Here is a 14,052-nt window from a genome sequence, read left to right on the forward strand (position 1 = left end):
TTTCCTAGTCGGTAAATTGATGGATTGATGAAGTCCAGTTGTTGAAAATATACATATGATATAGGTGATGTATATAATTTGTTCATAACATACCTTGCACCAATGCCATTAAATTGTGGAATGGGACTTTGTCTGCGCGCACTTAAGCGTCATAATTGAAATCCAAGACTCCTTTCAGCGAAAAATAATATTGGAAGACTAGACAAACAATCGTTGAATGCACTCGTAGATAGAGAATAAACTTTTAGATATTTTCGCAATGAAATTGAAAAACTACTAAAACTACATTCGTGTATAGATTTAGGATAGAAACAAAACATGTAAAACTATTTTTTGAACACAAGACAAATGATCAACGAACGCACACAAAATAGACTAAAATATATTTTTTGATTGAAATTGATGAAGACTAAACAAATCATTCGTGTATAGATTTTAAGACACGTGGAGCACTCGTAATTGATTCACTCTGCCAATCATTTCTAACTCGTATTAGAGGATTACTCATGAATGATTATTACCAAAGAAAAAAACGAAAATACAACCCATTTCTTCCTTTCATATTTTGAATTTATTAACGGTTTGAAATGAAATCTCTTAATTTTGACAAAAAAGGAAACATATAAATGAATACATATTAGACCGATGCATTTCCAAATAACGATGAAAACTGATCATATGGAAAATACTATAAATGAACTACTTTACTGCACGGGTTGACAAGAAGAAAAGTGATAAAGCTATTTTTCTAAATACAGTTTCGTGACATTTAATCACTTATACAATTATAAGTTCGTACTATCTAAAACAAGCAGTGACTGCGGTGTAGCAAAATATAGCTCGACAGTAGACCGAATACCAAGGGAACATTGAGACATACGTTCACGGACATGTACTAGGAATCCATTTGAAAAAAAGTATTTACACGCTGAAAATTGCTACTGATCAATTCACAGGATCCCGTTCTATAGATTTGAGTATAGTTTTTAGAAATCGAAAGTTATCAATTCCAAACCTCAACCGAGGACCCGGGTCCAGTACACTTCCCCCTACTGGAAAAATCAAATGAAATTATTTATCTCGACGATTTTCTATAAAATATCGGTAAACTGGGAAACTTGATTAATGCCGATTGTGAAAGATTCTATTGGACACGTTTCGAGCGCTTCTGGTCAACGATCAGAGCGGCTGATGCCGGACCGTCTAAAAGAGCAGTATACGTCATCGCAGCCGCTGGTAACATACCTGGAACATTGAATACATCGCGGGCAAACGGTAACGACACCTGGTCTAATCTAACCTGGAAAACATCGTGCATGCCGGCTACAGCGTTTATACCCGGAACACGATTGGCAACAACACTTAATCTTCCACCCTCATTAAACCAACCTGACGGATCGAGAGTTTCCTCTGCCGTTCCGAAATTATTTGCACCCTTAACAGGCATGTCCCAAGGTTCTTTCGTAACTGCTTTACCACCCGGCTTCCAAGTGACGTCGTACTTGACAATCTTATTATACGCGTATCTCATCGACGACGTGACCAAACCGAGAACCAGGCCATCTTTAAACCGACCACCCGTTAATTCGCTAGCCGCCCCGGCCCCGACCCCTTGGGCTGCGACGCGTTCTAGATTCCAAGAATTTCCAAAATAGCCCCCGACACCTCCAGTTATAGCACCACCAAGGGCACCCTGCAGGCCTCCTTTTACTGACCCAGTTGCTATAGTACCCCCGACAAATCCAGCCGTCGCACCAGCTATCGCACCAGTTGCAACAGCAGCCGATGCACCAGTTAAACCGGCCGAAACGGCGAGACCGGCTGCCCAAGGAGTAGCTGCCCCAAACGTTACTGCAGAGGCCACCACGGCAATGATTACTCTTGGTGTGAAGACCTTCTTGAAGAATCTGCCAATTTTCTTGAAGAAAAATCCCGATGGATCGTTGTATCGTAGAGGGTTATTTTTAGCGTACGAGTAACGGTTAAAACTCTGCGTATCGTACGGATCCTGTACGTGTGGATCAGGACTCAAGAATCGCCCGACCTCCGGGTCGTAGACACGACCGTTCATATGGATTAATTGCAGCTCATCGATTCGTTCCTGTCCAGTAAAATCTCGTTTAATACCAGAGAACGAAGCGGCTGAATAGGAAACAGAAGAACGCTCGAAAGCCCAATCTTTGAAGGGTTGAGGTTTTCCAAACACGTTATAACGTTTTCTCAATAGTACCTGCCCGCTCTCACCAGTAATCGTATCAACTGATCCAACATGGTCGAGATGAACGTATCTCATATTTGTGTTGGAATTTATAACCGTCTCGATTCCCACTAGTTTATTATTGGCATAGACAAAATACTTGTGTTCATCGCCCTGGTCGTTTTCAGTAACTTCGTACACCTTTCCGAGGTAGTATGTCTTCTTTTCATTTTCGGTATGGTGGTCAAATGTACTTTTAACGTATCGACTACGATCCGGATCGTATTTGAAATTGACGACCTGGCTACTCGTTTCAAACTTTTCTGGCATGTTGAAAGAAGTCCATCCAACTGTCTGCATATTCTTGCGTATTACGTTCCCATTGTCGTCGTAAGCGTAAGAATTATGCCCAGCTTGGACGAGAGCCCTGGGCTTCTGCGAATGGTACACGTGATGTGGGCCGCCCATTCCGCTGAATCTACGAATATTACCGATTGCATCGTACTGCCAATCTTCGGTGAATGCGCGCTGATCAGCAGGATTCTGACTTCTCATAGTAGCTCTTACCACTCTATCGAGATTGTCGTATTCGAATGTTTCGATGGTTTTTCTCTCGCTGATGAGATCCTTCCTGCTCAGCATATTACCGTCTGTATTATAACCATACTGCCAGTGACGTAAGGTCCGCTTCGATTTGTCCGTACTACGTATATGGGTCACGTGATTCATCAAGTCGTATTGATACTCGGTTAGTATCCCATTCCCAGAGGTTTCCTTCGTTACCTGGCCAAACTGATCGTAGTTCAAACCAGTCCAGTAGTTATCAGTAAGAGGACCACTACAAGCCGACTTGCGCACGGCAATCAAATATCCAGTTGGCGAATAGCAGTAATGCACAGTCTTTCCACCAGGGTACGTTTGTTGTGTAATTTGGCTCTGCCTGTTATACGATGTTTTCACTTCCAATACCTTACTTCCAATTGTTGTATTGACGATAAATTCTCTGCCAACTGAATCATAATTATACTCCCTCGTGAAACCACCAGGCGCGGTTACCTTTGCCACCTTGCCCTTACCACGAGGCTTTGTATCATAAAACCAAAGCGTATCACCTTCTGGTTCATTCCTTTTGACGATCCTTCCGAGTTCATCAAAGTATTCTAGTTTCTCTTGCCCTTTAGCGTCGGTTTGTCGAACCAGTTCACCAAACGCATTGTATCCATATTTCCATGTTCCCATATCAGGGTCAGTCATTTGTATTTTATTTCCAACCTTGTCATAAATGAATTCGTCAGCATTACCCGCAGGATCTGTTATCTTTTTTAAATTGCCCACAGCATCGTACTGATAATTAAGTTCACCGCCATTAGCATCAATAACCTTAATCATTCTATCCATTACATCTCGCTGAGTAGTTGTTTTATGTCCTTTTCCATCGAACGATTCCGTTATCAATCCTTTAAACACTTTTCTCGTCACGTGTCTCAAATTGCTGTCCATCGGCCGATCGACCTTCACTTCGCGACCAATGACGTCATAAGTGTACTGCACCCAGGATGGCCTACAAGTTGATTTATAAGGCAACGACTGTTTTGCTACATGTCCCAGTCCGCTATAGGTGATATCTTCATAAACATCTTTACCGTTAAAATCTTTCGTGTGAATTCGAATCACTCGATCGAGTTTGTCGTAGATTCTTCTTCCAGATGGTTTTCCAGGTTCAGATGTGGAAACCTTGTAACCAGCATGCGGTATGGTATTATCCCACTGATAGGACCAATTGATTTGCGACCCATCTGGCCTCCTCTCTGAAAGCTTCCTTCCGAAATCGTCGTAGGTCCAACTCGTTTTTAAACCATTAGCACCGACCATAGCGATTGTGTTGCCTAATCTATCGTACTGATACGTTTCCGTGTGACCGAGGCTATTTGTAGTGCTCACTTTACGGACACCATTTGAATCATAGGCTGTCGTGACTGAACGAATCTGTTTCGCTTGATTACCGTGAGTGAATTTCGGAGTACGAGTTTGCTTTATCATGTTACCGAACTTATCGTAAATATTGTTGGTTACTAATGCCAGATTATCATCAGGTTCAATGACCATTGATGCGATGGTTCTCTTAGTGACGTCATACGACCGCATCGTTTGTCGTACGGCTTTCTTGCCGTGTTGATCTGTATGCGTAACCTTCAGACAAAGAACCTGCCCGATAAACCACTTCTGCTTATTATTCAAAAACGATCTATTAGTTTCCTGTTTGAACGTGACTCCGCCTCCACTAATCGTTCTCGTGATGTCTCGTGCATTTCCGTATTCATCGATGTTCTTAAACTCTTCCGTTTCCACTTTTATCGGGGTTCCATCGATTTCATTGACCTTCTGTATGATCTTATCAAGAACGATCTGAATGTTGTTGGCTCCGGCCTGTGGATTTTGACGATGGCTGAATGTTTGACTTTTTTCCGACACGACTTTACCATTTACGTTAATAGTGCTCTTCGCCACCGTTCGAGTTAACGGGTAAATAAGGTTGTAAACATCTCTTCGAACTTCGTTACTTTGAGGCAATTTCGCCTCTACCCACTCGTAGCCCAAGATACCACGACCTTTCATGTTAATGAAGAGTGGTCCATAAGTAAAATCAGTAACATTTTGTCCGCCAATACCATTATCATTATCGATGCGCTTCACCAGTTGTTGGGCGTTGTTAAACTGTGCATTTGGATAAGTATTTACTTTCTTTGTAGATTTATAGACGGTTTTATCCGCTTGTGTCGTGTACGTGATCGTATCTTTGTTGCCTAAACTGTCCGTGACACCGGTTAAAACTTTTACTTCATTCTTATTCAAAGATATGTAAACGCCAGAGTTCGCAAATCCGACAATATCCGTTAACCCATCCCCATTCACATCGACTAGCATTCTCGGATGTGCTGATACTCGCCAACCACCAGTAGAAGCACCATACTGACTCACCCAATAGGAAGGCGTTCCGAAAGAGCTACCTGTATTCAAGGATATGTATGCGCCAGCGTTTGCGAATCCTACGACATCTGGGAGTCCATCACCGTTCATATCACTCAGATATCGGGGATGAGACTCGACCCTCCAACCACCTGCTGAATAACCGTAATCTTTGACCCATAATTTTGCGGTAAGAAATGATTTACCAGTTCCGATAGATACATAAACTCCAGCATTAGCAAAACCAACTATGTCGGCGAGACCATCTCCATTTATATCAGTTACATATCTCGGATGAGATCGGACTCCCCAGCCGCCTGCAGTGTAACCAAATTGCCTCAGCCACAGCGATCCAGAAGCGAAGCTACGTCCAGTATTCAGTCCTACGTATACACCGGCATTAGCAAAACCAACAATGTCTGGAAGTCCATCTCCGTTCACATCTTCGACGAATCTAGGGTGTCTTTCAACTCTCCATCCCCCTCCAGAGTATGAGAACTGGCCGTTCAACCACAGAGCCGGGGTTTTAAATGAACTACCCGTATTCAAAGACACGTAAACCCCACCCGAACCAAAGCCCACCACATCAATTAATCCGTCACCATTAACATCTTTCATGAATCGGGGATGCATATTGATTCTCCAACCTTGGCTATAACCGAAATCGGCCACCCATAATTTTGGGGAAGCAAAGCTTTCTCCAGCCGTATTAAGGGCTACGTAAACCCCGGCATTCGCAAAACCTACAATATCGGGAAGGTTATCACCATTTACATCTACTACGAATCTCGGGTGAGATGCTACCCTCCATCCCCCTGCACTTTGGCCGAATGAACGAACCCAGTATTTTCCAGGGCTAAATTTGTTGTTGCCCGTGTTTAGGGCTACATAAACACCAGCGTTTGCGAAACCGACTATATCAGCCAGACCATCCCCGTTCACGTCTACGACATGTCGAGGATGATTACCAGTTGACCAGCCTCCACTCGAAGCACCAAACGCATTTATCCAATAGCCCGGTGTCGTGGTTTGTTTTACATCATTTAACCCTTTATATGACATTTCTACTGGTTTTAAGCAATTTCCGCTTCCACTACAAACCTTAACCTTATTCAAAACGCTCATTTTACTCTCGCCAGACGAACTGTATGTAATGTATATTTTTCGGTGTAAATTTCCACCGACTAATGTCTCAATCGTCTTCAATCTCATGCTAATTTTTCTCAGAATGTGTCCGTTGAAATATTCACTTCTCACATCTGGCCGATTTTCGTATCCGAATCGCACCTCCATTCCACCCGAACTGATCTTTGATAAATACGGGTAATCTTTGCCGGTCAAGTAAGTGAAGTGGATTGAAGCGTCGTTGTAGGCGCTCATTGATGTAACCAGCCATTCGTATGTTCCAGGTTGTGAAACGCCTTTCATCGAGGAATCGCCAGTTTTGCCGTAATACGTTTCGCGGTCAGTCGTCTCCACCTTGAAATAATCGGGTCCAGAAGCTTTCGTTCCGTATGATGTGATTCTACGTAAACTGTCAACTTCTGTATAATAGGTGGCGCCATTTGACCCATACGACCCGGATGCGCTAACCAAACGAGCGCCATCTAGACAAAACCGATCAGAGGAAGTATACGACACTCCTAACACGCGGCCATCTTGGGCAACAGTTTGGCGGCATCTGAAGACGAGAAAACACATCTTTATGATTATAAAATTCTCTTAAATACTTTCAAATCATTCATAAGACCTCGACACTTTTCCTCACCTTACTATTGAGCCGGGAACATCGATGTTCCAGCCCAAACCGACAGCGCCATTTCCGCGACTACTGTCGTACGAAAGAACTAGTTCCGGCATCAGACCATAGCCGAACCCATCCGGCAGCGGTATGGGTATTTTGTAAGCCGCATTACCTTGTTGGACGTTTAGTTGTGTAGGAACATTGCCTACGACCTCTGCAGCGTCACCCGTCGATGGTAAGCTGGTGACGACGAGGCCAAAAAATGTGTAAAACACACTTCGCAGCATTTCACCTAAAATTGAAAATGAAACCAGCTGAATATTTGTTGACACTGAATTACGTAGATCGCTTCAGTTCATGTAGATATATACATACACATACACAGATATCAACAATTCGTTATCTTTTATCATGTATCACTTCACGATAATTTAGTAATACATTTCATTTCCTGGTCCGATAAAGATAATATCCCCAGATATCAAGTCTCTGAATGTGTCTATAAGTGAAATAAACATTGAAAAAATCGAATTCGTGTGTAAGCCTCGAAAACGCTACTATCATAGTAAAGTGTCAAATTGGATAATTCTTGAAGATATCAAAGTGGTTTAGTATCCGGGATTTATGAGTTTGCACATAGAAATATGTGCACATTGAAAATTGGTTAAGTTTCTATGTATATGAAATACATTAGCCGTAATACAAAAGCTACCGATGCTACATTTTGCGACATATTTCAATAGAAACATTAATCATAGTAATTAGATGTGTTGTGCCCCTTTCACTGTGGATACAATGTTCAACATCGCTTTCCACTGGGACGTTAATAGAAAAGCGAAAACATTTCATTAACTCTTAATATAAATTCGAACCCAACCTGCATTCTATAGATAATCGATAATGAATTATATACCATAAAGTTGGACATAGGAAAACTTCTCAAACCAAAAATGAACTTCAGTGTAAACAAGTTTATTTTTTATTTTGGTATTCTATATTAGTTTGGTGTAAGGATTCTGCTTTTTCCGAAACTGATAATACACATTTCAGTCCTAGCGGTTTTCTACTAATGAATATGAAGGATTGATGAAGTCCAACTGTTGAAAAATACAATTGACGCAATCTAACTCGATACCGTGTAATGTCGAATTTGTTCATAACATACCTTGCACTGCTCCTAGTCAACCAGTGAAAACTGAAGAATGGTGTTGTCGCTTTCAGTACTGTTAAGTGTTGTGACAAGAGCGTCACAAGAGCTTGCTCATATCCTAGCAGATTTGGAAAACCCAAAGTATGAATGGACTGATATGACGTCTGCGGGTGTATGGACTTTTGCTCATATCCTAGCAGATTTGGAAAATCCAAAGCATGAATGGATTGATATGACGTCAGCGGGTGTATGGACTTTCCCCATTTATAAATACCCCGGTATAGTGTCTCAATCGTCTTTTCAACTCGCGCCGGAAAACCCAATTAACTGTTCTATGTATTTTAGGGACTGACGAAACTGTTACTCGAAAACAAGTTCTTAATAGAAATAATGTGAACAATAACAAGCCAGAAAAAGTGTCCCGGGATAGCTCTGTGTAATCAACCTATTTATTTTATTTGTAGCTTATCAATGAGTGTCATTCATTTGTGGAATTGAACTCAGCCTGCGCGCATTTCTTCGAAAAACGGAAAGACCTTGAGCGTCATGAATTTCCAGACAAAAAATATTTCAGCGAAAAATAATTTTTGAAGAGAAGACAAACAAGATCAATGAAAGTACAACGAGTAAACCAAAAACATTTTTGATTGAACGGCTAAACAATGCATTCGTGTATAGATCAAAGATGAAAAATTCATGGAGACATTAAGATACAAACCCACTATTTACAAATTAAAAGAATTCTAAAATCGAGAATTTATTTATTGAAACAATCTAAAATATAAGAACACGACGTTTCCATCTCACCCTAGAGATCATCGTCAGGTGTCAGTGTGGTTATCGTACTACATAGAGACATGTTTCTAATTCGCTCTGCTGATTATTTCTAACTCGTATTTGAAATAATAGCATTTCATCGTGGTAGATATTGGCATGTCTCTACCTATTCCGGAATTATATTCTGGCGCATTCATTTCGATACATAGTCAGGAAAAGAACCCGATTGAAACGACCGGGATGGGTTCGGATAGGTTTCGGCATGGTCTAATGCCGAAATTAGTTCTCTCGTCGCGGATAGCAGTCGCGGGAATGGCGCTGTCAGTTTGAGCTGGAACATCGATGTGCCCAGCTCAATAGTAATGCGAGGCAAAATACCGAGGTGAAGTAAATGATTCAATAGAAGAAAAGAAAGTAGTGAATAACGATGTGAATCCGTGTATTCAGATGCCGTCAAATTGTCCAAGATGGCCGCGTGTTAGGCGTGTCGCATAATTCCTCTGATCAGTTTAGTTTTAGAGGCGCTTGTTTGGTTAGCGTGTCCCCCACGCGGCGTGTCATACAATTATTTCGAAAAGGAAGAAAAAATATATGTTTTTGAAAACAAATTTAATAATAAAATCAACATTGCACGATATCGATGAAGTAATGAAAAATTGTTTAAAATACAATGATATCTACATGCAGCAGACTCAGCCTTACCCCGAAGAACTACTCAAATCGCTAGGTTAGGAAGACTTTACATAAATATATTCAATCGCAACCAGGATTTCGAGGCAAGCGAGGCCGGTCCATCAGGTTCGCAAGTTGGTTATAATCGCTCTATGGACCCTCAATATCAATCCGAGTTCATTGCGATTTGCCTAATGTCGTACACAGAAGAGACCAGTAACTTAGAGGTAAATTTTGCCCTTCTACGCACGCCATCTAGCAGAGGCTCCTAACTTCCTTGTGGAATATTTACTATCAATGCACTATACCGAGTAAGGGTAGAGTCTACTGTATGTAATTGTATGTAACATATTTGGATCTTTTCACGTTCTCTTCTGTAGCAATCGTTTACACCTGGAGAATTTAACGCAACGATTTTTATGTAGAACGAGGCCGGGCGCGCATTCACATCCGGGTACACACGGGCGATTGCAGTTCCGGTCAGCTGTCGGGTTTTCGCAGGTGCGCAGACACGCGGACATACACTTCTCATATTTCGAACCGTAGATACATTTCGGCGCTAAAATCGAAAAGAATGAAGAATATTTTTACACATTTTTCAAGTCGCTATTTTTCAAAAAGAAATATTACAAATTCCACGCGCTAGAACTACCAACACACGACTTTTCGACGTTTCACACTATGTCAGTTTCAAATGAACTGGGTAGAGAAGTAGGAATCTGTACAAGAGGTCATCATTCATTGAATTTAGAAAAGAGACGTTTCAACACCAAGTAGAGGAAACTTCTTTGGAGTACGCGTAGTCAACACATGGAAGTAGACAGCTCCATCAACGAATGCATTTAAGAACAGCGACATAACACCGTAAGTTCTATTGCTGCCACTATTGACATTTCAGGTCAAATGACACAAATGCTTTGTCGAAAAGTCGTGTCTTGATAATGTTCAGTGCTTTTTACACGCAATACTTTACTATTATTAATAGATAACTAATAATCATTTTATTAAATGAAAAGATTCTTACTTCCGCAGAAATGTGGTGTTTTCCATTCAGCGACGATATTAAAACGAGCACAGGCTTTCGTATAAGCGATCAACGCTTCACAGCTACACTGCATGTTACTTGGACAATCACATACATCAGTTACACACGCCCTGTAAAGATAATGCAATTCTTTTTTGAGTAAAGTGATTTCAGAAGGTTAGAAATGCGTCCATAAAAAAAGAGGTGGGACCAGAGACAGCAGCTCTCGGTTCTCGGGACTTAAAGCATTGAAACTTATCCAAACGCTATGTTCAAATTTAACCGACAATCTGTGGAATCAGGCACAAATTTGCGGTCAGTAACTCCCTCTTCGCGAAGCTTTCGTTATTTTGAGATCAATGAAACACACTACCGGGTTGTCTAGTGTACTACGAGTAAAGTCAGTTATATAGATAAATAAACTATTTCTTAGTTTCTACAGGCCCCTCCAGGTCTAATTTACTGTATTTTGTATTATGCTTTGTACACTATGCGGTAAATTATATTTGAAAAATAAAGTGTTCATTCATTCATGGACAAATTCTTTGTGGAAAATACAAAATGTATACGTACTTGTAATAAGGACGGACGGGTAAGACTTCTCGGCATTTGGCGAACGCCGGCGTGAACAAAAAACTGCATTCCTGATGAGCTAGCATTTTATGAGAGAAGACGCTTGGATTCAAACACGGCGAAGGTTTATTCGATCTGTTCGGTTTCAGACATTTCCCTCCGACTCGCCACTGATCGCCGAATTCCTTCGAATCGTGTACCCGTTTGCCGTTTTTACCAATGAAATCGTCGCTAGGATCGCCGTTGTAATTGCCGCACAAGCCGCACAGTTTCGTTTTCAACTTCGCGGGCACGGTCACCTCCAGATAACTGTCTCCGTCCCAGACGATTTTGATGCCGTTCGAAGCCCGAACTACGATCGACATATCCTCGATCGTGATATTAAAGCCGTCGTGCTCGTACGGTAAATCCACTGTTTTACGCTCGACGCGCACGAGCATTCTCTGCAACAGGAAAATCCGCGTCTTATTCAACTGAACGGCGGCCATCTTGGTCCAAGCGTAGTTTTCGTAAAGTCGCACGTGGTTTCGTACTCGTATGTTGAAAGCGGCCTCGTCCGAGCAGAGCTTCGTCAAAGTGTATTTACAATTTCCTTGGAAGTCGAACATTTTCCCGTCGTAGGTTCGATAATGCGGGTCTCCAAATACGGTACACACAGATTCACCTGGGGAAAAGACACAACATTTTCGTTTGAGATTCAGACATAAATTGCTTTTACGCATGAACAGAAGAACACGTTTTTTTGGTACATGCGATGTATTCTCTCGGATTGGGACCTCACGAGGCACGTACGCCATGCCGTAAGATAAACGGGTGAATTTCGCGAGCAAACTTACGGCTTGGAGTAATCAAATGATTTACTCAAAGCTTACGGGTTCAGTGGAACCATACGGGCAACCCATAAATCTCACGGCGGCGGGCCCAAAGCACCTCGTAACAGAATCGCTCATTGCAGACGTTTGTATTGATGATAAGTAGTATTCCTTTAAGAGCTTCGTATTTGCGGAATTTGCGGTATACTTACGTTCGACACACCTCGGGCAGCATTCGCCGGCCGGAGTTTTCAGTTCGAAATTCTGAAGGCATACGATTTGTTTCTTTTCACACGGGACGACTCTGCATACATTCTCACCGTTAACGCATTCGCACTGCGAACAGCCGTGTCGCCATGTTTGACCATGCTGCAAATAAGATGTTTCAGAATGAAATAATATTTCGTTTCTCAAAGAACAATTAATCGTCGAATGATCCCGACAATGTAGATTATAAGAACAATTTTGAAGCTATGGCTATATCAATTTGTTAGCTAACTGCATCACAGGCCAGTTGCTCAAAAGCTGATAAACTAAATAGCAGACAAAGTACTGCATTTTGACCATATAGTATTCATCTTTGATAATACAAAGATAAATTGATGACTGATTTATAAGAAGGTTAATTACCGCGTATGTGATATCTTCCATTTTACACATTTTCCCATGTTTACATTTCGGGCAACATTCTCCTGGTGGGTTGATTATATCTTCTAAACTACAGTCAAGAGGACCACATTTCTCCACATCACACACCACCATACTATTCTGTATTGAGATAGACATTGCTATTATCAAACCTTTAACATGTCGTACACAAATACATGAATAACGTAATGTGGCATTTGTTTTAGATTCAGCGCCGAATTCATGAATACATACCCTACAAAAACATCTTATACACGGATTATCAGCAACCATCGGCACATCTATAGAACCTTCAACGTCACACTTCGCAAGGGTTCCTACAGAATTGAAGATGAATACTTGTCAAAACAGACAATTCCATTATGGATAAACCATAGTGAGTAAAACCATTAGAAACTGTCAGAAAATTGAAATGCGGGTTTCGCTTAGTAACCCTGAATAATAAGATTAATATCACAGTCAACCAGTCATGAATAAGTGTAGTAGAAACAGTTCTACCTTCCAAACATATCGATTTTGAAATCTTTACCAAATCGTTTACAAACAATTTCGAAACTTTTTACGGCAAAAACTAAAATTCGTAGATCGCTTCAAGAACTGACATGAAAAGTTATTTACCTGCTAATACGGCGACTGCTTCGTCGATACAACCCGAAAACACAACGATTGAAAATACGATAGCTCTAAAAATCCAATCCATCTCCCATTTTGCCGTTACTGTGATATTCTAATCGTGTTGAGCGTATTCTCGAGCAGAAATAAATTGACCCGTTGCCTTTCACAATCACTGCATAAATGTGAATTTAAATAGACGAGCAGGCCGCTCTTTATAGTCTCGTGAAATGACATCTATAATATGAGGCGTGATCACCAGTCTTGCTGGGCACGTAGATTATCATTCACTGTGTTAATTATCCAGCGAATGGCGTTTGTTGACACCTAAATTAGACACAAACAATGTTAATCCCTTTACGTGTCACTTTGCAAGCGCCAGATTCGCTCCTGTCTAAAAATTCCTGTCCAATACAACGCTCCAGTTTAAGGTCCAGCTGTATCAGTCGTACTCAAGTCCATAAGTTATCTTAAATTTTAAGACTATATAGCCTTAGTCAGTTTGGGCCACATAAAAGTGGTCTGAATAACGTTAATAACGCTAAGACTGTGCAACTGGCCCATGGGCATCGGCGCTTTCCTACGTGGAGGCACCACGGTTATGCAATTCAAACTGTACTTGAACTGTGCCGTGAACTCATTTTAACTTGTAATATTTGAGCTGTGCGATAACTTCTGGTATTCACGAACTTTTATTTGTACAATAAAATTAATGTTCATGGTGTAAATTACTTCCAGGAATGCTAATCAAGTTAAGGGTAGTGTAATTGGCACCAAATAATTTCATGGGTAATTTACTATCTAATTCAGAAGAAGATTTATTGGGTAAAGCTCATAAAAGGAATGAGAAATTTCTATTTTGATTTATTTCAGTAA

The 14,052-nt window shown here is 41.1% G+C and overlaps 2 protein-coding genes across 2 annotated transcripts; both read right to left on the minus strand.

Annotated features, from left to right (window-relative positions):
* Window positions 1–459: 459 nt before the first annotated feature.
* LOC141904717 (uncharacterized) lies at window positions 460–8,184 on the minus strand. Its single transcript, XM_074793358.1, has 3 exons — window positions 8,074–8,184; window positions 6,933–7,200; window positions 460–6,845 (listed from the first exon to the last, which is right to left on the minus strand). The coding sequence occupies exons 2-3, from the start codon at window positions 7,193–7,195 to the stop codon at window positions 1,145–1,147; spliced, it is 5,964 nt and encodes a 1,987-aa protein (XP_074649459.1). The 5' UTR covers window positions 7,196–7,200; window positions 8,074–8,184; the 3' UTR covers window positions 460–1,144.
* Window positions 8,185–9,778: 1,594 nt separating this feature from the next.
* Window positions 9,779–13,267, minus strand: LOC141904560 (BMP-binding endothelial regulator protein-like). Its single transcript, XM_074793160.1, has 7 exons — window positions 13,183–13,267; window positions 12,799–12,881; window positions 12,547–12,684; window positions 12,129–12,285; window positions 11,105–11,768; window positions 10,532–10,662; window positions 9,779–10,066 (listed from the first exon to the last, which is right to left on the minus strand). The coding sequence occupies exons 1-7, from the start codon at window positions 13,262–13,264 to the stop codon at window positions 9,870–9,872; spliced, it is 1,452 nt and encodes a 483-aa protein (XP_074649261.1). The 5' UTR covers window positions 13,265–13,267; the 3' UTR covers window positions 9,779–9,869.
* Between the last annotated feature and the right edge of the window lie 785 nt (window positions 13,268–14,052).

This window comes from Tubulanus polymorphus, chromosome 4 (genome assembly GCF_964204645.1).
Source record: "Tubulanus polymorphus chromosome 4, tnTubPoly1.2, whole genome shotgun sequence".
Taxonomy (NCBI): Eukaryota; Metazoa; Nemertea; class Palaeonemertea; order Tubulaniformes; family Tubulanidae; genus Tubulanus; species Tubulanus polymorphus.

Excerpts from the sequence above, each read along its gene's own strand:
- LOC141904717 (XM_074793358.1), bottom strand. The coding sequence starts at position 7,195 with ATGCTGCGAAGTGTGTTTTACACATTTTTTGGCCTCGTCGTCACCAGC. Across the intron at positions 6,846-6,932 it reads GTTCCCGGCTCAATAGTAAG|ATGCCGCCAAACTGTTGCCC; the intron begins GTGAGGAAAAGT and ends TCTCGTCTTCAG.
- LOC141904560 (XM_074793160.1), bottom strand. The coding sequence starts at position 13,264 with ATGGATTGGATTTTTAGAGCTATCGTATTTTCAATCGTTGTGTTTTCG. Across the intron at positions 11,769-12,128 it reads CTGCCCGAGGTGTGTCGAAC|GTGAATCTGTGTGTACCGTA; the intron begins GTAAGTATACCG and ends TCTTTTCCCCAG. Across the intron at positions 10,663-11,104 it reads CCCGTCCGTCCTTATTACAA|GGCGTGTGTAACTGATGTAT; the intron begins GTACGTATACAT and ends TTATCTTTACAG.